Source organism: Mustela erminea, chromosome 5 (genome assembly GCF_009829155.1).
Source record: "Mustela erminea isolate mMusErm1 chromosome 5, mMusErm1.Pri, whole genome shotgun sequence".
Classification (NCBI taxonomy): domain Eukaryota; kingdom Metazoa; phylum Chordata; class Mammalia; order Carnivora; family Mustelidae; genus Mustela; species Mustela erminea.
This window is the reverse complement of record NC_045618.1, coordinates 107232247-107257547: the sequence shown is the minus strand read 5'-3', so window position 1 is coordinate 107257547 and position 25301 is coordinate 107232247. Positions and strand designations below refer to the sequence as shown.

At 39.3% G+C, this 25301-nt stretch overlaps 1 protein-coding gene across 4 annotated transcripts in view; it reads left to right on the top strand.

The window, feature by feature from the left end:
- Window positions 1–25301, top strand: part of CCDC175 (coiled-coil domain containing 175) — a 67504-nt gene that overhangs the window by 26735 nt on the left and 15468 nt on the right. For 3 of the 4 annotated variants that reach the window (XM_032344359.1, XM_032344360.1, XM_032344358.1), the window contains 6 exons: window positions 1496–1606; window positions 3939–4010; window positions 4947–5082; window positions 5680–5811; window positions 11660–11798; window positions 16824–16903. In XM_032344359.1, coding sequence (XP_032200250.1) covers window positions 1496–1606; window positions 3939–4010; window positions 4947–5082; window positions 5680–5811; window positions 11660–11798; window positions 16824–16903 — 670 coding nt within the window. The remainder of the gene's footprint in view (window positions 1–1495; window positions 1607–3938; window positions 4011–4946; window positions 5083–5679; window positions 5812–11659; window positions 11799–16823; window positions 16904–25301) is intronic. The other variant, XM_032344361.1, reaches the window with a different exon arrangement.

Genomic DNA, 25301 nt, shown 5'->3' with positions numbered 1-25301 from the left:
TGTCCCTCCAAAGCTCTCCCCACTTGCAGCTTTTCCCCCTTCTCTCGTTGCCCTCCCTTCCGCCAGAATGATCCTTCTGAAACCTATATCCCCTTAAACATGGCTCAGTAGATAGTGGGCATTCACCAATAGTTTCTTAATGAATACAGAACAACATCTTGCAAGCATGAATTCTTTAAGCAATAATCCATCCCCACAGGTGACGTGAGATTACTGGGGCGCGTAATTACAGTGTCCGGGAGCACTGACGTGAAAACCGTGGGGCATTGGAGCTGCAGGCAGTTTTGCGATCATTATATCTCATCCAATTTGAATTGGTACTGAGAATCTGTTGTTAGGAGTTCTTTAGGCAAAAATTCCCCCAGAGCAATACTGTTATCAGTTTTAATCATAAAATGTGCTGGTGAGAAACAATTGTAACACTAAAACATTTACTGTCATTCCTGGTTTTTGTCTTCAAGTGGGGCTGCCCTAACTGAACCCCACACTCTCGGTGGTTTCAACAACAGAAATTGATTTCTCCATTCCAGAGGCTGGGTGTCCAAGATCAGGGTGCCTGCATGGTCAGGTTCTGATAAGAGCCCTTTTTCCTGGCTTGCACATGGCTGCCTTCTCACTGCGTTTTTACATAGTAGAGAGAGGATGAGGACAAGCTCTCTGGCGTCTCTTCTTATGAGGGCCTCCACCCCATCATGACCTCATCTAATCAGGCGACCTGATCTCTTCGCAAAAGCCCCATCTTCAAATACCATCACCCTGGGTGTTAGGGTGAATCTGTGGGGGACATAGTTGCGTCCATAGCAGTTTTGAAGATGAGACACAGAAACAGAACTATTTCTGTTACAGGAATGTCCCTATCAATGTCTGGAAAAAACTGACATTGAACAAAACTGTATGCTTCCCATTATTCTCTCTGCAAATGGGAGACAAAAATATAACCACTTTGTATAGAATGCCTCGTGGGTGCCATGCTACACACTGGCTTGTGCCCTTTTCATCACATTTAATCCTGACACATGGTGAGCATTTGTAGGCCCTATTTTATGAAGGGGGAAACTGAGGCTCATCCACAGGCAGAGTGTCTTCCTGAGGTCACACTGCTAGAAAGAGGTAAACCCAAAGTTTAAAGTTGTTATGACTGGTTCCTTCACTCTTCACAAAAGAACAAGGTAGAATTGATAAATGCATTACAAGGGACATCCCCACTCAGAGGGATGGAGTCTATAGAATCCTTCTTGTGGTTTATTAATTAATAATTAATTAATGCTGTTCCCATGGCTTGGGGATTTTTAGAAGTTTAGATTTAGCCACGACTAGCAAAAAGATTCTGTTTCTATTTTTACTCATTTGTTCAGTTAATAGTTTATGAGCTGAACTTCCCAGCCTACGTTCTTACATTCTTATTTGTGACTCTGTATCCTCCCTTGCTGAGGAGTGAAAATGATGATTTCACCCTTCCACATAGGATAACTCTGGGTTTTTTTTTTCATGGTAGGAATCAGAAACAACTGGTATTCATTTCTCAGAAAGAAAACTTCCTATCACAAAGAAAAGTAGACATCAAAAATATGGAAGAAGGACTTGTCACGCTCCATGATCTTCATCGGTAGGCCTTTGAAACTTTTCGTCTTCGTCTTCTCTGCATTTATTTTTTAACATACAATAACAACAGAGCTGACAACCTCTGATATCTTATAGAAAAGGAGACTTATAATTCACTGCCTCTGTTTTACAGTCTAGAAGTGTCATTATCATCGAACCTATCGTTGAAAGGTTAGGCAGGTCCTAAGTTCCATAAAAGCTACATGTCCATACAAGGACATGAGAAATGGACCCATTAACACTCCAGTAACAAGAATGTGCCTGAACATTGTCACAACACTGGCCCCCCTATGGTATTCATTTCTGCCACTCTAAATCCCTTTAATTTTTCTGGTTGAAAAAATAATGCTTGCACCTGATTTTAAAATTCAAATATAGAAATGTTTAGCTTAGAGGAGTAAAAGTTACCCTAATCTCCCTACCCTTCCCCCAAGATCTCACTGTTAACAGTTTGCTATATATGCTTTCCATATAGGAGTATGTTTGTACATCTAGAAATGGGATTGTCCTTTTCTGAAACTAGAATTTTTCCACTTACATTTGGGTAACTTACACAATGTTATGCTTCAGTTGTAGCCCAATAAAAATCTGGAAAAAATTTATCTGGGAGAAATGATAAATATGGTAAATGATAACATTTGGAGAACTTGGTAAAGGGTATAGGGGAATGTTTGTATTAGTTTTTACACTTTTCTGATTTTAAAACTATTTCAGAAGAATACAAAATTCTCTATATGTGACCTCATTCCTCATTCTTTCTTCAACTATATAATAATTCTTTTACAGATTATGTTGTGTTATTTAACCAGTCCCCTCCTGATGGACTTTGTTTTTGTGTTTTCTTTGTGTATATGTGTGTGTGTGTGTTTTCTATATTACAAGCACTATTCAAAGTTCATATCACATAAAGATATACTTTAACATGTATATCTCTATCCACCTGTACAACTATTTCTTTATAATAAAGTCCTTTAAAGTTGAATTACTGGATCAAAGGGGTTATATATTTTTTCATTTTTATAATTTGAATACATTTTGTTATTTGAATACAGGGCAGTGGAGCAACTAGCTTATAGTACTAAGATAGCGGTGATTGAATTTGACCTGTACCAACAGAAATCTAGAACATGCAGGATGTGTGGATTGCTTGTCCTTATACTGTTAAACAACATACTTAAACATCTGTTTCATGTGTTGGTTTCAGACGGGAAACTATGAACTCTTCACTGTGAAAGAGCAGGAAAACAGAATTAGTTTGAGTAGGGCTCCTATTTTCCACATGATTAATAGAGATTCCATAACTGGTTGTTATGCCATCATTGCTCTGGGCACCAGGAAGCTCAGAGACAAATTTGTGACCCAATAACTTCTTCCACTTAGGACTTTGTGTATTACTATTGTGTTATTTTATACTAGTTCAACTTCTCAGTGAATTAAACCAAATATATAAGTAAATAAAATCACTGAGGTTGGGGCACATTGTGAAGAAACTTGCAGTTCCAGGGAGGATAATAAATTTATTGAGGTAGGAAATCAAGAGCCCAGACTATGATTCAAATGGAGAAAAAGGACAGAACACGGTTGTTTCTAGTTTCACAGCATTACCTATTCTGTTTCAGTTATGAATATTTCTATTTTTCAAAAGACAAAGTCATATTTTATTTTTCTATGTCTGAAGCACTCAATAGGAAAAAAGGGAATAAAAATAATCAAGTCTTCTAAAACTTGTGTTAGACTCTTCATTCATCTTCTATCATCTCAGATTCACAAGAAAATCTTCCATCCTCAATTGTTACTTACCCCTAGTACAAAAATCAATATAGGCTTTCTCAACTATATGTTGCATCAAATTAGGACTCAGTCTAGAATTCAAAGTTCCTCACCAGTTTGTTGACCTTCACCTGTCCCATGTCACCATTATTACTTCCCTCAATGTCCTCTGTCTGCAGCAAGTCCATGTTGGTCAGAAGAGTCCTGACTTGCTTCTCCTTTTCCGTGTCTTTGCAAAAGATGATGTCCTTTCCATCATGGGATTTCACCTCCATTCTGCGAATCTGTCTTCCTCCCTCTGTTAAATATTAAACTCCAATAAGCTTTCCTCGATTGTCTCCCTAGACTCTTTCTTCCCTCCCTTGGGTGTCCACCACAATACTTGCACTTGTATGAAATCATAATTTTCTCTGAGTCTACCACTACCTTTAGTTGTTTCACTATGTTTGGTTTGTCTCCCAATTAGATGGTAATCTTCTTGTGCACAAGAATGATATGTCAAGTCTTTTATAAATTCTGCTGGCTTCCATAAATGCAAAACCCAACGTATGTTTTCTTGTTTTTAGAGCAACAAAGTCAGTTTATCGGAAACAAATAGAAATCCTGAGTGATAACCTGGAAAGAGAAAATCAGAGATGGTAAAAAAAAAAAAAATTCATTTGTGTTATGAGTAGTATATGTTTATCTTAATGAATGGTGCTCCAGCTTAGGGAGGAAGTCAGAGTACTTGTTGCTGCCTGGAGTCCAAGGAAATTAGTTTCCTAAATTAAATTTTGGGTTCTCTCAGGTCTAGATGTGTTTGTTATTTTGATGTTGGGACATTGAACAGAACCAGAGTTTCCCATTTCAATCAAGTGAACTCACCAAAGAGTGAAATTGCCGAGACTGGTGCAGTACCTCTTGCTTACCAGGCTTTGGTGTGGACCGACCAGTAGAGGAGCGCCGATAAATGTACGGGCTCTGAAGATGGGCTGCTTTGCTGCTCTGTCTCCCACCAGCTCTGTGCCCAAGGCCACATTATTTAGCAATCTCTCATCTCCCGTTCCTACAAAGTGGCCAATGATGGTAGCACTCACCCTGTGAAGGTCACCATGAATGGTAGATGATCTGTATCAAATATTGAGATGACTCCCTGGCACCTAGGAAGTATTTGCAAAAAATTAACTGTATTTTATTGTTGTTGTCATTGCTGTTAATATTATGTACAAGACTTCAATTGCAGAGTTTTACCCTCCTCCAGTGTAGCTTTTTTATGTGGCCATGGAGGGAAAAGTTTGGAGAACCCAGAAGATGAAATCCCTTATTAGCACTCTGGGTAATTTAGGGAATTTCACTACTATTCCTGCCTGGGTCTCTTCTCTTAGCCATCTGCTCCTGAACCTTTCCCATTTCTATCCTTTACCTAAAGAAGGGGAGCTGCCACATGTGGTCTGTCCACTGTCCTATTGGATGTATAATCATATTAAGATTGAATTCTTTTATCCAATTCTTTCATTCTAAGCGTTGAATTCTTTCATCTTTTCAGTACACCATTATGTCAATTTAACATTGATTCTTTGTGTTCGAATTTCTAGTGTTATAACTCAGTGGAGAGTAGCTTGTTTGAGAAAAAAACACGCCCGTTGGAGAAAGCAGATAAAAATTGAAATAGGAGAAATTTTAGATAAAACTCAGAGTTTGGAGCTCAGACGCGCTGAATTATTGCAAGAGGTAAAGGAAGTCTAAGAACTTAATAGGATTACTCCGAGTTAGTACAGCCTTAGAATTACTACCTCGTTATCAGTGATTCTCCTTCAACACCTGATTCAACCTTACCTTGTTAAAAGATGTTTTCCTTTCTGGCAATGTTTAGAGTGCATTGTTTAACTTTCCTAAGGAGTGTATCTATTTGTGGTGTATTAAGTGTAGGAATTTAGCAAACAAAGCAGCACTTCTCTCTGGAAGATGCTTTTGAAACAGGCCACCAGAAACTCATTTGATGTTAACTTTTAGGGAAGCTCTCTCTAAAAAAAAAAAAAAAAAGATACTAAACATCACTTTAGCTCTAGTATTGGCCCTCTGACCGCCGTCCCCACTCCGTATTTCCTCCTGTAGCTTATAGATAGTGTCTGGTGAATAAATTAACCTCTGTAGGGAAAATGAAGTGTTCCTCTCAGTGGTAACTGTGAAATAATATAAGCTAACACTGGAGCCACGTCTCATGCAAAGAGATATTCACTCTTGGCTGTTTGAAAATGTGAGGCTGAGGGCTACACAGGCAAATGGCAAGTCTTAAGGTTTAGGTTATTTTTTTTCCCCCCTTGTTAGACCACTGTACGCGAAAAAGAGATCACTGAATTTTTGGCAGAGATCGAAAAAGTTACATTAGAATTAAAACAAGCAGAGGAGAAATTTATTGTCAAAGAAAAAAAGTTAATTCAAGAGTTGAGCAAGTATGAGGTAAGTTTTGTTTTACATCTAAGAATGATTTTAGATGGCTCTGGGGGGAGGTGTATATTTCTTGCTATTCTAATGAGGTCGACATAAAATCTTCCAGTGTGAGCAAGGCTACAATTTCAGTATGCTCCTTTTTTTTTTTTTCCAGAAAAAAAGAGCAAAAAAGCATTTTTTTTTCTTTTTTTTCAGTTAGAACAGAAAATTAGACACTTCAGGTTGGGTAGAAGTGCTGGCAAAGTCCATGGGGACAGGTGGAGGACGCCAAAGAGCCACGGTGATCTGGCCCGGGGTTGGCTAGGGAAAGCAGCAGAGGGCTGGGGAGGCCAGTCAGGCCAAAGGCAGAAATCCTCATTAAAGAGAGGGCATCCCACTGAGTTGGGGCTGCGAGGAGCCAGTCTGGGGTGAGCATGGATGCTGAGCAAGGTAGAGAAAAAAGGCACGGAGTGTACCCAGGGGGCCCAGAGATGGCGGATCTCTGGAAAGACCATGGAAGACACAGCTTTTCAAGGTGATAGGGTTACCTTGAAAAGTGAGGGGGTGTTTCTGAGAGACCTACCTTGGTACACTGGAAGGAGGAGAAAAGAGATGGTGGGAGAAACCCTTCTGAACTTGATTCGTTTTGAAGAGGAACAGAGGTCTGGCTGCATGAAAGAAGGGCTTTCTTTGAAGACCACTGTCCCTTGCCAGAGCGGGGGAGCAGGGGGTCCTGACATTTCAAAGTATAGTTCTTGCCAAGCCTACACCTCCCTGCACAACCCCCACCAAATCCTGCAGAAATTGTCTGCAGATAACCGGTGCAAGAAAAGCCAGCTCCTTCTCACAGGAATGACAGAGAAGGAGCAGCTATGTCCTCCACACAAAAATAGGAGAAAAACAAGTGAAAGAGGGAACAATAGTTTCCAACAGGAGAAGAACACTCAGAAAGATGCGGTTGGAATGCATAACATCTGTGATCAAATGCTCCTACATAAATTAAAAAAAAAAAACACTGTAATTTCATAGAAGTGCCAAGGAAAGTCAGCAATGTAGAAACCTAGGAACTCAGGGAAGAGGGATCTGAAGGGGATAGTTGGAAATAAGATGAGTGAGATGGAAACTGGCACAACTTAGGGAACAAAGAAAGGAGAGAAAGCATTGCACGCATTCAGATAAATCAGAAAAAGTGGAAGGGAATCAGGGTGGGAAGTATTTATCCATCAGTTGCCATCTGTCTGGGTGCCTAGTATTCTCGATGCACAAAACTCTACACTTATGGTTCTCACATCCCAGTGGAGGGAGATTGAAAATAAACAAGATAAACAAGTGGAACATTTAGTATATTCAGTAGTGAGAAATGCTATAGAGGAAAATAAAGCAGGGAGCAGGGGTAGGGCGAGTGTGTGATGCAGCCCATGTGCGGAGGGAAGGAGGACCATCAGAGAAGGAAGGGGAAGTCCTGGAGGCCGTGAGGACCTGGGCTGTGTAGCTACGTGCAGAAGCGGGCTCCAGGCAGAGGGCATGCCCAACACAAAAGATTGAGGCAGGACTGTCCGCTCTGGGGAATAGCATGGAGGTGGTGTGGCTGGAGCAGATAGGAAGGAGAGGGAGCCATCTTCCGGAAGGAGATGTTGAGCTGGAACGAGGAGTGCAGAGGTTTATTAGGGAGGAACACCTGTGAAAGGACTGGGCAGGGGAAGCCATCGGACATTTTGGAACCCGCAAACACTCTGTGGGGTGCTCCTGAGCAAGGAGCACCTTGTTCGTTAGCGGAGCCCTGCCTGGGGCAGGAATGACCCCACCCATGCACCACCTCCTTGCTCAGTTGGTCGACTGGGGGCCACCCCACAAAGAGCATGATCTTCACTAGATGACCATGGAGACTCTGAAGGAGCCGACCACTGGAGGCTGGCAGTTGACCACACTCCTTGCCACAAGGCAGTGAGTCCTTCCTTGAGGGGCAATCCAAGAGGGAGGGTCATTCCCAGGTCTGCCACTTTATAGGCCATTGTGAGGACTTCGTCTTTTCTCTGCGTGGGCTGGAAAGCCAGTAGAGGGTTCCGATTGAAGGGTTGAAACAATCTGATTTTCATTTAAATAGGAGCTCTCTAGCTGCTATGTTGGGTAAAATTTAGGAAGGTGGTGGAGGCAGGAAGACCAGTGAGGAAGCCAGAACAATATTCCAAGTGGTTCAAGTAGCTGGAACCAGAGTGGTGACTAAGGAAGTGATTGAAAGCAGGCAGTCAGCATGTCGGGTATTTCCTGAGACAGAGCTGGCAGAGTTTACCATCATGCTTAATGGTGAACCAGTGGAGGCAGTTCCCTTCAAGCCAGCAGTGAGGTAAGGACACTAGGTTACATGGCATTGAGGCTTAAACAGTGCGATTAGGTGAGGTCAGTAGGCCGTCTTCCAGCGTACACCCCACTTGCCGGGCTGTGCGCCCGCCGCAGAACTGTGTCCACCTGTGTCTAATTCACACAAAGGCAGCTCACATGCCACTATTAAAAAGCAACAACCTTGGGGCGCCTGGGTGGCTCAGTGGGTTGGGCCGCTGCCTTCGGCTCAGGTCATGATCTCGGGGTCCTGGGATCAAGTCCCGCATCGGGCTCTCTGCTCAGCAGGGAGCCTGCTTCCTCCTCTCTCTCTCTCTCTCTCTGCCTGCCTCTCTGCCTACTTGTGATCTCTCTCTGTCAAATAAATAAATAAAATCTTAAAAAAAAAAAGCAACAACCTTGATAGATAATCCTCGTTAGTAACCCAGAGCAAACTGGAAATTGGAGTCGCATTTCTGCCTTTGTTTCGGGACGTGAGGAGCCACAGGTTTCTACACTATTCTGATCTAGTGCTGACACATTGATCATGAGTGGGATCGCTGGATCCTACAGCCTTGTGTCTGGCAGGGTTTGGTCAGAAAAGCAGAGTCCCCAGGACAAGGGTCTGTTAGAGGATGTGTCCTTCTGCGGTGGTGGGAGCTGCTTACACAGTCCAGTGAGGCTGTCAGCGTCCCGTCTGGAGCGGGGGCCTGAAGGCTGCAGGGCAGGCAGGTGGCAAGGGAAGGTGGACAGGAAGTCACAGGACAAGCTGGAAGGCATCCCGATGAGCAGGGACTGGGACCCGCATCAGTCTCTCTCTTTCCAAGGCTCCAATTCCAAGGGGTTGCCGCAAAGTCCAGAGCCCACCATCACTGAAGTAACCGTGCACGTGGCTCAGGAATCAGGGAACCTTGAAGGAACTGAAGAAGCTGCGGGTCTGACTGAGTCAGGAGACAAATGCTAGCTTGCCTGAGAGGCAGCAGCATGTGGTACCAAAACCCTCCCCGAGAGCATGAAACAAGAGTGTGGTTTCTTGTCAGGGAAGTGCTGGCAGCTAAGTTGGTATAGATAATGGGGATGAAATCATGCATTCACATACCTCCTGAGACCCCCAAGCTCTCCTTAGAGAACATAGTCTAGATAAGACACAATCGAGTTTCATAACACTGCAGTGGGGAAAAATGCACTCCTGATTCTTCATTGTAATAGATTTAAATTATGGTGGTGTGCTTTTTTGTAAAGATTTTATTTATTTGACACAGAGAAATCTCACATAGGCAGAGAGGCAGGCAAAGAGTGAGGGAGAAACAGGCTTCCTGCCGAGCAGAGAGCCTGATGCAGGGCTCGAGCCCAGAAGCCTGAGATCATGACCTGAGCTGAAGGCAGATACTTAACCAACTGAATCACCCAGGAGCCCCTATGGTGGTGTTTTGTTTAAAGATCTTACTCATTTATTTTAGAGAGAGAGAGAGCATGCAAGCAGGAAGAAGGACAGAAGGGGGAAAGAGAGGGACAAGCAGACGCCACACTGTGTGGAGCCTGGCAAGGGGCTCAGTCCCACAACCCTGAGATCATGACCTGAGCCAAAACCAAGTCAGCCCCCTAACTGATTGAGCCACCCAGGGAGCCCATTAAATTACAGTGCTTTTTTTTTTTTTTTTTTTAAGTTTATTTGACAGAAATCGTAAGTAGGCAGAGGGGCAGGCAGAGAGAGAGGAGGAAGCAGGATCCCTGCTGAGCAGAGAGCCCGACGCAGGGCTTGATCCCAGGACCCTGGGACCATGACCTGAGCCGAAAACAGAGGCCTTAACCCACTGAGCCACCCAGGTGTCCAAATTACAGTGTTTTTATCTATGTTTTTGTCTTACTATATTTATTCCTAAGGATCTAATGGCAGTTCAGGAGGGGACGTAAGGCTGGCATGTCACTGTATTAATTAGGGCACAGATAAGCTGCTTTATCAAAGAGTTGCCAAATACAGTGAACATAAACAAGACATGTGTAGTTAAGTGTTAGCAACCCTCTCTCCTTTATTGGGAAATTGATCTTGGCTTAACTTTCTGGGTCATTCCTGTAGAGCCTGGTAAAGTTAGACAACCAAAGTTGTATTATCAGGCAACATTGCTTGTATGGAATGACCCGTGATTGGTATGCTGCATCTCGATGGGAAGAGTAACTGGTGAGAAACTAGAACATTGGATTTCCTTGGGCTTTTGGTGCCTCTTCTGAGTGGACGTGTCCCTTTCTGGGACCTAGAAGTTATACCCAAACGATGCTGACTCCTATTGGAGCATGAGACTTCAAAACCAGAGGGGCTATCACATCCGCTCATGTGGTGTCTTCCTCTTCCATCTGAGTTATCACTTTGGTGGGGTCAAAGGACACTACTAGCCTCTGGTCAGCTGTGTTGTGAGGGTACCTCCTTGGGGAAGCATGCCAAGCATTGCCCTGTGGCACCCAGGGGTTCCCTCAGATTATGTGTGTGTGCAACTTGGATAAAAATAAAAAGTAAAAGCAAAAAAAAATTTTTTTAATAAACTGGGTCAAGTATGGCCTATTCAAATCTTAAGAATCTGAGTATCTAGTTGAGAAGATCCCCTGATGTGATGATTCCAGAAGAGGAATGTTTATGTCTCTTTCCCATAACAGGCCAAAGGGAAGGGGTCCAAGCTTGGTAGGGCAGCTCTGCCACCCTCAGCATGAGGCTGACATAGGCAGATCCAAGCGGCAGCTTCCCTTCTCATTCTTTTCCAGCCAGGCGAAGGAGGGAAGGACCAAGGGGGCATACGCTGCTCTCTGTGGAGGGGGGCGTGGGGACCCAGAAGTGGCACATATCACTTCTGCTCACAGACTCATTAATCACACCTACTTGCAAGGAAAGCTGAGAAATCATTGTAGTTGGCAGCCGTGCACTGAGCTAGAACGCAGAAGTCCTGATATTGAAGGACAGATTGGTTAGTAAATGTCAGCTGGCTGTCTCCACTCTAGTCCCCATGACAAACCCACCCTGACTTTCCAAGGTCCCATCTGGACCTTTCTAAGGTCCAACTATTATTTTCTTTGAAACTAAATAAGACCTGAACAATTAAGCAGGCATTTTCATATTTTGTTTGGGACGCTTTTTGCCCATGTAGTGTAGAAATATATACAATTATTTCTGCCTTTTCCCCATTTCTTACTTGTACCCACACTTCTTAGGACTTTTGTGTATTCTGTTTTATTCCCTATTCTCCCACACACACAAAATATGATCAACTAAGGGAGATTTTCTTAAATAGATGTTTAGGGTAACATTAATAGGATCTTAGCAGTAGAGCCAGAGAAACCAATGGATCTTTAGAAAGCCCATTGAATCTAATCTCCTTACTTTGTAGATTGTCAGAGAGTGAGTCAATCAGCCAAAATATATTGTTTAAATACGTAGTATGTGCCAAATGCCTTTCTGTGTATCTCAGGATAAGAGGGCACTAAGAGAAAACTCTCCCTCTTGAAGAACTTACATTCTGCTTTGGAGTGTAAATTGTGCAAATTCTGCTCACAATTAGCTTTATTTTCTTTAAAGAAAAAATATGTTAAGGCAACACAAAGTAATAAAGAAAAGGCAGAGGAACTAATCGAGTGTCTTCCACAACTTCAAGTGGCAGAAGAAGAGTACAAAAGCAAAAGTGGAAAATTTGAAGAGCTCAGTAATATTATTACAGGTAGGTATGAAGCTCTTAGTAATTGACCTTAAGCCAAGGTAAGGATTTCACTGTTCTCTTCTAACACAAGGGAGGGTCATCAGTCACAAGCCAGTGGTGAAATTGTCTAAACTTTTGCTATCACCTTTAATTCCCTCTTCTCTAATTTTTGCCTCATCTACTAATTTCTTCTCCTTTACATCACAGTCTTATTGTTGCTCTTGTTAAAATTTTTTTTCTCTTTTAAAGACTTTAAAATTAAGAATTAGTAGCAACAGTATTATGTGGTTTCTCTCTGTACTTTGTAAAGGTAGAAAGAACTCCTTTAACCTATGGAGTGTTTTTTTTTTTTTTAAGATTTATTTATTTTAGAAAGAACACAAGGAGGGAGAAGTGTGTAGGAAGAGAGAGAGAGAATCTTAAATAGACTACCCGCTGAATGTGGAGATAGAAATCAAAACAGTCTATGTCAAAAAGATACAATCATATGGAAACACAGTATGTTGAAATGTAAAACAAATATTTTGAAGTGAATAGTGGTAATTGCCAAGCAAAGTGAATTTTAAGAATGTAAAATGATAAGCCCCAAATAGCCAAAGTAATGTTGAAAAAGAAAACCAAGGTTGGAGGCATCACAATTCTGGACATCAAGCTGTATTACAAATCTATAATCACCACAACATAATGGTATTGGCACAAAAACAGACACATAGATCAATGGAACAGAATAGAAAACCCAGAAATGGACCCACAACTCTAGGGTCAATTAACTAGGGTCAAAGCAGGAAAGAATATCCAATGGAAAAAGACAGTCTCTTCAACAAATGGTATTAGGAAAAGTGGACAGCCACAAGCAGGAGAATAAAAGTGGACCACTTTCTTACACCATATAAAAAAACAGACTCAGAATGCATTAAAGACCTAAATGTGAGATAGGAATCCTTCAAAATCCTAGAGAACAACACAGGTGGAAACCTCTGTGACCTCAGCCACAGCACCTTCTTGCTAGACATGTCTTCAAAGGCAAGAAGCAAAAGCAAAAATGAACTATTGGGACTTTATCAAGATAAAAAGCTTCTGCACAGCAAAGGAAACAGTCAAAAAAACTAAAAGGCAACTTATGGAATGGGACAAGATATTTGCAAATGTCTTATCAGATAAAGGGCTAGTATCCAAAATCTATAATGTATCAAACTCAACAGTCCAAAAAACCAAAAAATCCAGTCAGGAAATGGGCAGAAGACATGAACAGACATTTCTCCAAAGAAGACATACAGATCGCCAAGAGACTCATGAAAAAATGTTCACTATCACTCAGCATCAGGGAATTAAAACCACAATGAGAGACCACCTCACACCAGTCAGAATGGCTAAAATTAACAACTAAGGAAACAATGGATGGTGGTGAGGATGCAGAAGAAGAGGAACTCTTACACTGTTGGTGGGAAAGCCTCTCTGGAAAACAGTATGGTGGTTCCTCAAAAAGTTAAAAATAGAACTACCCTATGACCTAGCAATTGCATTATTAGATATCTATCCAAAGAATACAAACTTAGTGATCTGAAGGGGCACCTGCACCCAATGTTTATAGCAGCAATATTCACAATAGTCAAACTATGGAAAGAGCATAGATGTCCATCAACAGATGAATGAATAAAGAAGATGTGATATGATGTGTGTGTGTGTGTGTGTGTGTGTGTCAGACACACAATGGAATATTCAGTCATCAAAAGAGATGAAATCTTGCCATTTGCAGTGATGTGGATGGAACTAGAGGCTATTGTGCTAAGTGAAAGTAAGTCAGAGAAAGACATATACCGTATGTTTTCACTCATATTTGGAATTTAAGAAATAAAACAGTTGAACATAGGACAAGGGAAGGAAAAATAAAATAAGACAAAGCAGTGAGGGAGACAAGCCATAAGAGATTCTTAATTATAGGAAACAAACTGAGAGTTATAGGAGAGGAGGTGGAAGGGGTAACTGGGTGATGGGCATTAAGGAGGGCACTTGAAGTAATGAGTACTGGCTGTGGTCTGCAACTGATGGATCACTAAATTCTATCTCTGAAATGAATGATATGGTATATGTTAATTAAATTGAATTTAAATAAAATTTTATTAAAAAGAATGTAAGATTATAAGAATAAGTACTTTGGATAATTGGTCTGGTTGCCATTCCTCCATTGATTTTCCACTTCTTGTCAGATTTTCATTTAGTTAACTCAGGTAGATTTTGGGGGGATTTTGCTACTTCTACCAAGAGTCATGATACACATGTACTCCATCCCCAATTTTCTGTTCTCCCAACCTTTCCTCCCATCCCTTCTTATGCTAAGATGGAGGATGTAAGAAACAGGATGAGTATGAAAATAAGCAATGTATTATCCTGTAATACAAGTTCTGATTCTCTTGAGGCAAAAGAGAGAACTACTAAAGAAAGTAGAGGAAATATAGGAAGGCAAGAGACAGGTAGAAAAGGGAACATAAGAGCAATGTGTTCCAGAGAGTAGAAAAATATGCTTTACCTGTAAGCGGTAAGACTTACAGGGGATAGAATAGGCTCAGTACATATAGAAAACAATGTAATGACTTTTGGCTAAATTTGATGGGTAAAACATGCATCTATCTTTGCTCCCTAATGAAACTTTATAACAAATATGTGTAAAAGATTTTTTTTTTTTTTAGGGAAAAATGTTATAAACTCATAGATATAGAGACTGGCGGAGAAGATATCCACAGGTAATAGACATCAACACATTTTTGGAAGGTGTGATTGGATAGAGGTATTAACAGGAAGGGGAATATGAAAAGCAAGTGCCTGCAGAAAAGCACACCATGAAAGCAAGACGTTCTATCCACAAGACCCGGCAAGTCTTGGGCATTGGAGGACCCTGATACCGTGAAGCTGAGATGAGTCATGGAGCTGAAGATTGGTTGAATGTCTTTATAAAAAGCAGTGAGACTGGCAGGTCAGATGCTGTCTTCTGTGCAGCTGAGTGATATTCCTCCGAATGCTAGCAGAGAAGTTGTTGCCCCAACAGATTCTAAACTGCAGGATATCAAATATGACTGAGAGTAGAAGACAGATGCTGTAGAGAGACCCCCCTGCCATGGGTCGGCTTGATGAAGCTGCCAGCTGTGTGTAACTATTCTCTAATCCCTCCCCCACCCCACTCTGAAGAAGGAGGTGGTTGGATTCTTCTTGAAGGAAACCAAACCATCTCAGAGAAAAGCCCGACATAATCTAGCATTTCAGGATCCCCCAACAAAATGGCTGGTCCCTTCCTTATCACTGTACAATGAAGCCCACCCAGGAACTGAAATTTTAGTGCCTCATGCTTAAATAGGAGTGGACAATCAAAGATCACCAGACACCTCAGGAAAAAATCCAAAATGAAATGTAGAAACTAAAGCAGACAGAATAACAGAAGTTGATGGAAACATAGATGACCCAAAGAATGTAAGAATACTTTTAAAGATAGATTCTTGGAGAATATATAGTCTCTCTGTATTATACATAATGTGTATTCATAGTCTCTACATATTATAGAAAATATACATTCTATATATTACAGAAGATATATCTTTAACTTATATTTGTACAAAAAATACTGCATTTATGAAAAAAGATGCTTAAAGAAATAATAGAAAACAAGAAAGAGCTCTTAGAAATGAAAAAAATAACAACCAAAATTTTAAAATTCAGTAGGAGGATTCTATGAAAAGTTGAGGAAATCTCTCCAAAAACAGAAGAAGAAGAAAAAAAAAAAGCTGAGGAACAGGATAAAATTTGAGTAAGAAAATTAGAAGACTATTCTGAGAGGTTGGATATCTAATTAAAAAGAAGGTCAGAGAAGATAAAATGGGAAAAATACAAAGATCAAGTTATCCAAGAAATAATACAAAAATATTTCTTAGAATTGGAGAATATGAGTTTCCTACTTGAAAAGGCCCATCAATCTCCAGTGCAATTTCTGAAAGAAAAGATACTAAGTAACATCACTTTGGGATTGCAGGAGAAAAAAAATATCCCAAAGGCTTCTAGAGAGAAAAAGCAGACCTTACACAAAAGATTAGTAATCCCAATGGTTTTAGACTTCTTAACTGTAGTTTTATACTAAACGTTAGAAGACATTGCCTTCAAAAATCTAAGAGAAAATAGTTTCCAACATTAGCTGCCCGTTGAAACTATTAGTCAACTACAAATATAAAACAGATTCATTCAGATACAAAAGATGTCAAAATATCTCATTTACTCTCTCAGGAAGTTAGTACGAAACTTGCTTCAACAAAGAAGGAACAAATCAGGAAAAAGAGGAGGATGTGAAATGCAGGAAATAGGAGTCCAACCCAAGGGGGCTGCAAAAGTCCCAGGTGTTCAGCTCTCCAGGAGACCTAAAGAGAAGGCAGTGGGGGAGGGAAGGCGAAGGGAGCTGGTAGATCACCTAAGGTGTTTGACCATGGTGGGAAGTAATATTTGGAAGATTTTAATTCTATTTTAGATTTTGATGAATTAATGTATACATGGAAAACTAAGCAAGTAAAAAAAAGTGAGGCTATTTTTATCTCCTAGAAAAACAAAAAATTATACAGGTGAGGAGGTATAATTTTACCACATTCCTCTGTGTCTCCTCTGTGAATAATATTTACGTTGTCATAATCTAAAGAGTTAAAATTCATTTTAAGAATATGGCTTTATGGCGATGTTGGAAGGGGGGAAACAAAGAGGTTGTAAGTGTGTGGGGGGGGACATGGGGTTGGGAGTAAGCATTTCTATGTTGGGAAGAAAGTGGAAAATGTCTTAAAATAGCAAATCAAGAAATAGCCATAGAAGCATTTATTAAGAAAATAGAAGAAAAAGTCTAAATGAGTTTAAAAATAGTTAATTCTGTGGAGTTAAACATAAGGGTGGGTACTGTGTTGGAAAGGAACTGACTTGTTTTTTGTTATGAGCCTTATAATAGTATATGATTTTTAAAATTAAGCACATGCCTTATTTTCGTTTTTAAAAACCAAATGTGGGTATTTATTTTTTCTCTTATAGCACAAAAGCAGGAGCAGAATTTGCTAAATGATTACATTTCTCAAATGTCAAAAGATTTTTCAAGATATTTTAACAACACGGTAAAGAGTCAATGCATTCATTCTTTCTTTTATTAGAATACTGATATATACAAACTGTACTTGTGTGGGTATACATATGTATACACAGAGACTCTGATGCAACTAACATGTAATCACAGGAAACTCACTGGGCAGCCCCCATTTTCTTATTTAAAGTAGAAATTGGAAGATGCGTTCTAATGTTCTTTTCAGATATATTATTCTGTTAATGTCTTGTGAAGATTAGAATAAGTGCACAGAGGTTGCAGAGGTGGGAAGGGAGTGGATAAAATGAGAGCAGGTGAAGAGACATTTACTACCTTCTTAAAATGTATAATCAGTTGTCAGTGATAAATGTGTGTATAGAGTTGGCCAATTTAAAATAGAAACATTCTATTTTTTGAGATGCACTGATATCAAAAGTAACTTTTATCACGTGGGTATAGAAAAAGATGAAAGGGAAGAGTACTATAGTAAGTATATTATATATGCAATTGTATTATATATGCAATTTCTTAGTACAATTCTGCTAGTGGTGATCATACAATGACTAAAGACTATGTGATTTATAACAGTATAATGACTATGAACCAAATACAAAATTCAGTAGAAAATTCTGAAAAATCCATAAAGTATTATTCTTTTCTCAAGAAATATTAAATCCTCCCTAAAAAAGCCTCAATAAATTCTACTTCCTTCCCCCCTATTTTTGTCATATAATTGTTTATATATCAAAGTATATTCATATTTTTATGAAGTTGTTTCAACAACTTGTTTTAACTTTCTTCTCAAAGTTTATGAAAAATTTCCACAAATCAGCTTTGGAGTTTTATTTATTGTTTATTCAATATCTATTAATTGTATATCTATTAATTATATAATTAATATATAGTGTTATGTTAGTTTCAAGTGTTGAATCATTCAATAGTACTATACATTACTCAGTGTTCATCACGATAAAGTGTGTATTTTAATTCTCTTCATTACCCATCCTGGCACCCACCTATCCTCTGGCAACCACAACTTTGTTCTCTGTATTTAAGAGTCTTTTTGTCTGTTTGTTTGTGTCCTTTTTTCTGTTTGTTTTGTTTCTTAAATGCCATGTCAGAGTGAAATCAGTATGGTAGTTGTCCTTCCTTGGCTACCTTATTTTACTCAGCATTATATATTCTAGGTCCGCCCATGTTATTCCAAATGGCAAAATCTCATTTTGTTTTTATGGCCGAGGAATATTCCATTGTATATATGTACCTTATGTCCTTTTTCTATTCATTTATCCATGGACACTTAGGTTGCTTCCATATCTTGGCTATTGTAAATAATGCTACAATAAACCAAAGGGAGGATATATCCTTTCAAATTAGCTTTTTCATATTCTTTGGGTAAATAACCAGGTAGTACGATTCCCGGATTGTAAGGTATTCCTATTTTTAATTTTTTGAGGAACCTCTGTAGTGTTTTCCACAATGGCTATACCAATTTGCATTCTCACCAAAAGAGCCCAAGGGTTCCTTTTTCTCCACATTCTATCGTTTTTTGAGTTTTTCATTTTAGCCATTCTGGCAGTGTGATGTGATATCTCATTGTGATTTTGCTTTGCATTTTCCTGCTGATGCTGAGCATATTTTCATGTGTCTATGGGCCATCTATCTGAATGTCTTCTTTAGAGAAATGTCTGTTCATGTATTTTGCCCATCCTTAAATTGGATTAGTTGGTTTTTTAGTGTTGAGTTGTGTAAGTTTTTTGTATTTTTGGTTACTAATATGTGTATGTCAGATATGTAATTTGCAAATATCTTCTCCCCATCATCTACCCAAGATCTACTCATCTTCTACCCATCATCTTCTTTGATCTTCTATCCATTAAAAGACACCTATGGTTGTCTTTTAGTTTTGTTGATTGTTTCCTTTGCTGTGCTTCTAGAAGCTTTTTGTTTTGACATAGTCCAAATGGTTTACTTTGCTTTTGTTTCCCTTGTCTCAGGAGATGTATCTAGAAAACGTTTGCTGTGGCTGATGTTGGAGAAATTATTGCCTGTGATCTATTCTAGAATTTTTATAGTATCAGGTCTTCCATTTAGGTCTTGAGTCCATTTTGAATTTATTTCGGTGTATGTTGTAAGAAGACGGTTTACTTTCATTCTTTTGCATGTAGATGTCTGGTTTCCCCACCACTGTCTGTTGAAGAGACTGTCTTTATTGCATATTCTTGCCTCCCCTGTTGAAGATTAATTGACCATATATTTGTGGGTTTTTTTTTCTAGGCTCTCTATTCTGTTCCATTGGTCTATATGTCTATTTTTGTGCCAGTACCATACTGCTTTCATTACTACTGCTTTGTAGAATGTCTTGAAATCTGGGGTTTTAATACCTCCAGTTTTGTTCCTTTTAAGCTTGCTTTGGCTATTCAGGGTCTTTTATTGTTCCATACAAATTTTAGTATTATTTTTTCTAGTTCTATGAGAAATACTGTTGGTATTTTGATAAGGATCACATTAAATCTACAGATTACTTTGGGTAGTACAAATATTTTAACAATAATTATTCTCCCATTCTATGAGTATGGGCTATCTTTCCATTTGTTTGTGTCATCTTCTATTTCTTTAATCAATGTTTTATAGTCACAGTACAAGTCTTTCACCTCCTTGATTAAGTTTATTCCTAGGTATTTTATTATTTTTGGTGTAATTGTAAATGGGACTGTTTCCTTAATTTCTCTTTCTGCTACCTCATTATTGGTGTATAGATATGTGACAGGTTTCTGTATATTGATTTTGTCTCCTGCTAACCTCATGATTCCATTTATCACTTTTAGTAGTTTTCTGGTAGAGTCTCCAGGGTTTTTTATATAGAGTATCATGTCATCTGCAAACAGTGAAATTTTTACTTACCAATTTGGATACCTTTTATTTCTTTTGCTTGTCTAATTGCGGTGGCTCCAACTTCCAGTACTATGTTGGACAAAAAAAAAACTTGTGGAGATCCTTGTCTTTTTTCTGATCTTAGGGAGAAAGCTGTCAGATTTCAACACTGAGTATGATGTTTGCTGTGGAATTTTCATTATGTTGAGGTATGTTTCCTCTAAAACTACTTTGTTGAGGGCTTTTTTTTGATGTCATACTTTGTCAAATGGTTTTTTTGCATCTATTGAAATAATCATATGGTTTGTCTCCATTCTTTTGTTGACATGATGTATTATGCTGATTGATTTGCAAATATTTAACCACACTTGTATCCCAGGAATAAATTCCACTTGAATCCTGGTGAATAATTTTTTAATGTATTGTTGAATTGCTAATATTTTGGTGAGAATTTTTGCTTCTATGTTCATCAGAGATACTGACCTAAATTTCCCTTTTTTGTAGTGTCTTTACATGGTTACAGGGTAATGCTGACTTCAAAGAATGAATTGGGAAGCTTTCCTTCATCTTCTATTTTTTGGAATAGTTTGAAAAGGATAGGTATTAACTCTTCTTTAAATGTTTGGTAGAACTTACCTGTAAATTTACCTGGACTTTTGTTTGTTAGGAGTTTTTTGGTTGCTTATTCAATTTCTTTGCTGGTAATCAGTCTGTTTAAATTTTCTATTTCTTCCTGATATAGTTTTGGGGGCTTCTATGTTTCTAGGTATATTTCCATTTCTTCTATGTTGTCTAATTTGTTGGCATATAATTTTTCATGATATTCTCTATCCTTTATATTTCTGTGGTGTTGGGTGTGATTTCTACTCTTTCATTTCTGATTTTCAGTTCTCTCTCTTTTACGATGAGTCTGGCTAACAGTTGATCAGTTTTGTTAAACTTTTCAAAGAACAGTTTCCAACTTCATCCATCTGTTCTATTGTTTTTTTGTTTGTTTTTAGTTTCTATTTCATTTATTTTTGCTCTAATCTTTATTATTTCCTTCATTCTACTGACTTTGGGCTTTGTTCTTCTTTTTCTATCTCCTTTAGGTAGAAAGTTAGGTTGTTTGTTTGAGATTTTTCTATCTTCTTGGGGTAGGCCTGTATTGTTATAAACTTCCCTTTCAGAACAGCTTTTGTTGTACCCCAAAGATTTTAGACTATTATGTTTTCATTTTTATTTATCTCTGTGTATTTTTTTAATTTCCTCTTTGATTTTTTTATATGACCCTTCATTGTTTAGTAGTATATTACTTAAGTTCCATGAATGTGCTCTTTCCAGATTTTCCTTGTGGCTGATTTCTAGTTTTACAGCATTGTGGTTGGAAAGGATGCATGGTAAAATTTCAGGGTTTTGCATTTTCTGGAATTTGTTTTGTGGCCTAATATGTGATATGTTCTGGAGAAGGTTCATGTGCACTTGAAAAGAATATGTATCCAGTGTTTCAGGATGGAATATTCTGAATATATTTGTTAAATCTGTTGGTCCAATGGGTCCTTCAAAAATCACTGTTTCCTTGTTGATTTTCTGTTTGGATGATCTATCCATCGATGTAAGTGGCATGTTAAAGTCTCCTACTACTATTGTATTACTATTGTTTACTTTCGTTTTTGTCATTGTTTGCTGTGTATTTGGGTGCTTCCATGTTGGGGGCATAAATACTTACACATATCTTCATGGTGGATTGTTATGATTATGATTCCCTTTATGATTCTATGTCTTTTGTTACAGTGTTTGTTTTAAAGTGTATTTTGTCTGATATAAATAATACTACCCTTTCTTTTCACTTCCCTTTGCATGATAAATGTTTTTCCATCCCTTCGACTGAAAAGAGTATCTTGTAGGTAGCAAGATGGGTCTTGTTTTCTTGTCCATTCCATTACCATATGTCTTTTGTTTGGAGTGTTTAGTCCATTATTAGTAGGTGTATGTACTTCGTGCCATTTTTAACTTGTTTTATGGTTGTTTTTGTAGTACTTCTCTCTTTTTTTGTTTTTTGTTTTTTTCTCTTGCTTGCTTCTCTCACAGTTTGCTGGAATTTTTAGTGACATACTCAGATTCGTTTCTCTTTATTTTTTGCATATCTATTAATGGTTTTTTATTTGTAGTTTCCATTAGATTTACCTAACTTCTTATATACACAGCAGATTATATTAGGTTGATAGTCACTTAAGTTTGAACCTATGATAAAAGCACTAAAATTTTATTCTTCCTCTCACCCCCAACATTTTAGGTATGTGATATCATACTTCATACCTTTTTATTTTGTGAAACCATGAATGATTTTTTTAAAAGATTTTTACTTATTATTTGACAGAGATTACAAGTCAGCAGAGAGGCAGGCAGAGAGAGGGAGGAGGAAGCAGGCTCCCCGCTGAGCAGAGAGCCCAATGCGGGACTCGATCCCAAGACCCTGAGATCATGACCTGAGCCAAAGGCAGCAGCTTAACCCACTGAGCCACCCAGGCTCCCCCCATTGAATGATTTTTATAGATATACTTTTGTGCTTCCTACTTTCTTAGTCCTGATTATGGTCTTTCCTGTCCACTCAAAGAATCCCCCTTAACATCTCTTGTAAGGCTGGCTGAATGGTCATACCTTTAACTTTTGGTTGTCTGGGAAACTCTATTTCTCCTTCTATTCTGAATTGTAGACTTACTGAGTAAAGTATTGTTGGATGCAGGAATTTTCCTTTTAGACTTTGAATATATCATGCCACTCCTGTCTCTCTGTGATATTTCTGCTGAAAAAAATCAGCTGATAGGTTAATGGGGTTTTCCTAGTATGTAAATTTCTTTTCTCTTGCTGCTTTAAACATTCTCTTTTTTGCTACATTTTGCCATTTTAATTACCACATGTCTTGGTGTGGATTTCCATGGGTTGTTTTGTTGGGGGTTCTCTGTGCATCTTGGATTAGGGATGTTTTCAACTTCCCCAGATTAGGGATGTTTTCAGCTATTTTATCTTCAAATAAATTTTCTTCCCCCTTATCTCTCCCTTCTCCTGGGATCCCTATAATGTGAATGTTATAACACTTGATGGTATCATTGAGTTCTCTTAATCTGTTTTCATTTTTATTAGTCATTTTTCCTACTCAGCTTGATTGCTTTCTATTACTTTATCCTCTGGGTCACTGATACATTTTTCTGCTTCCTCTAGTTTACTATTTATTCCCTCTAGTGTATTTTTAATTTCAGTTATTGACTCCTTTATGTCTGATTGATTCTCTTTTATGTTTCTATCTCTTTGTTGAGAGTCTCACTGAGGTCCTCTACTCTTAACTCCAGTGAGTATCTTTATGATTATTACTTTAAATTATATTACCGGGGGCACCTGAGTGGCTCAGTGGGTTAAAGCCTCTGCCTTCATCTCAGATCATGATCCCGTGGTCCTGGAATCAAGCCCTGCATCAGGCTCTCTGCTCAGTGGGGAGCCTGCTTTCTCCTCTCTCTCTGCCTGCCTCTCTGCCTACTTGTGATCTGTCTGTCAAATAAATAAATAAAAATATTTTTAACAAATAAATAAATAAATAAATAAATAAATAATATTACCCAGACTATTACTTATTTCCATTTCATTTAGATCTCTTGCTGTGATTTTGTCCTGTTCTTTCATCTGGGACATATTCTTCTGTCTCCTCATTTTGACTAGCTCTGTGTCTGTTCCCTTGTGGCAGGAATATCAGTTGGGTCTCCTGCTCTTGAAAGCAATGGACTTAGGAAGAAGTGATCCTGTAATGCTCTGCAGTGCAGTGTCTCTTGTGCACCAGAAATTGGTGCCTCAGGGGGATCTCGTGTGTGTGTTGCGTGTTCCTTATTTCTGTGGTAGAGCCATGTTTGCCTTCAGTCCAGCTGTCTGCAGTGGCTCTCTCTGAATATCTCAGGACTTCATCCCTGTGCTGTTAGCTATGTTTGGGGTCATGTTGGGCTTGAGCTGAGTCAGGCTAGGCATTTGCCGGAGCTGTGGTAGCACTGAACTGTAAGGTGCTCTCACTGTGTTTGTCCTCTAAGAAGCTTTCATTGGTGAGTGGGGCCTGCAGTCAGACCAGATGTCTGCCCCCAGCCCACTGCAGGGGTCTGAATCAGACAAATGTGTATGGTTATCTTCCCCTCTCCCTGGGACAGGCGTCACTTTGGAATGGTGTTGGCCTCAATCAGGGATGATTGCACAGTGTGAGGCTAGTGGCACTGCGTTGGAGGGAATCCTGCTAAGGGTGGGTCTACAAGAGAATGTGGGTGGGTAAACATTATTATAAAATTGTGTGCTGGTCTGCTGCAAGAGGGGACCTATGTCCTGGAGAACTGCCAAGGGCAGGTCTGTGGAAGAATACAGGGGTGGGGCATGAGGTGCCAGCAAGGTCATGGCTGCTCTGCTGTGGGAGGGGAGCTGGAGCCACTTTAGAAAACTGCCTCACCAGAATGGAGGGGGGAGGTTTGAGGAACAGTGTAAGGGCAGGGTGTGCTGCTAGTAAGCTAGGCAGGAGTGTCCAGGCTGCACTGGTTCCTGAAGGTGTCTATGTATTTAGTCTGGGGGTCTGGGAAAAGAAATGGTGCCTGCCAGCTCTTTTGTTCTGGAAGTCACCCAAAGATCCCTGCCCCTACAGTACATGCTCTGAGATTGGTAAATAAAATCTCCTTCCTGTGTACACCAGCCATTTTTCAAATTGCTGCTTCCATACTGTATATTGGTGGGGCTCTTCATTGTGATTTATTTTTAAGGGTGGGAACTACGTTTTCTGTTGCTCTCCATCCATTGCAAAGTCCAAACCACTATTCCAGGTGTTAAGCCCCATTTAACTGCAAGAACTCAAAGTTAGGCCCATCTGGTTTTCAAAGCCAGTGTTGTGGGGATTCATCTTCCCAGTGCGGCTCCCCCTTGCCTGGGATGGCTGATGAGGGGTCTTTTCTTTTCCCTCTCTGTGCCTGTGGTGTCTCTCTCTCCTACAGATCAGTTTGGCTCCTGGCCATGTCTCTGCACCTCCTATCCTTTTCAATGTGGCCTCTTCTCAACAGTTAGCTGTGGAGAGTCCATTCTGCCAGTTTTCAGGTTTCTTACTGGGTTATTTGCCCTGATATGGGTATTTTCTGTGTATTTCTGTGGGACAAAGTGTGCTTAGGAGTCTCCTATTCTGCCATCTCTCATTGTGGTTTTGATTTGCATTCCCTGATCATTAGTGATGTTGAAGATTTTTTCATATGTGTGTTGGCCATCTGTATGTCGTCTTTGGAAAAATGTCTTTTCATGTCCTCTGTGCATTTTTTAACTGGATTGTTTGGGCTTTTGGTGTTGAGTTGTATAAGTTCTTTATATATATTTTTGATATTAAGCACTTATCAAATATATCATTTGCAAATATCTTCTCCCATTCAGTAGGTTGCCTTTTGTTTTGTTAATGATTTCCATCACTGTGCAAAACTATTTATTTTGATGTAGTCCCAATAGTTTATTCTTGCTTTTTTCCTCTTTGCTTAAGGAAACATATCTAGGAAAATGTTTTTATGGCTGGTATCAAAGAA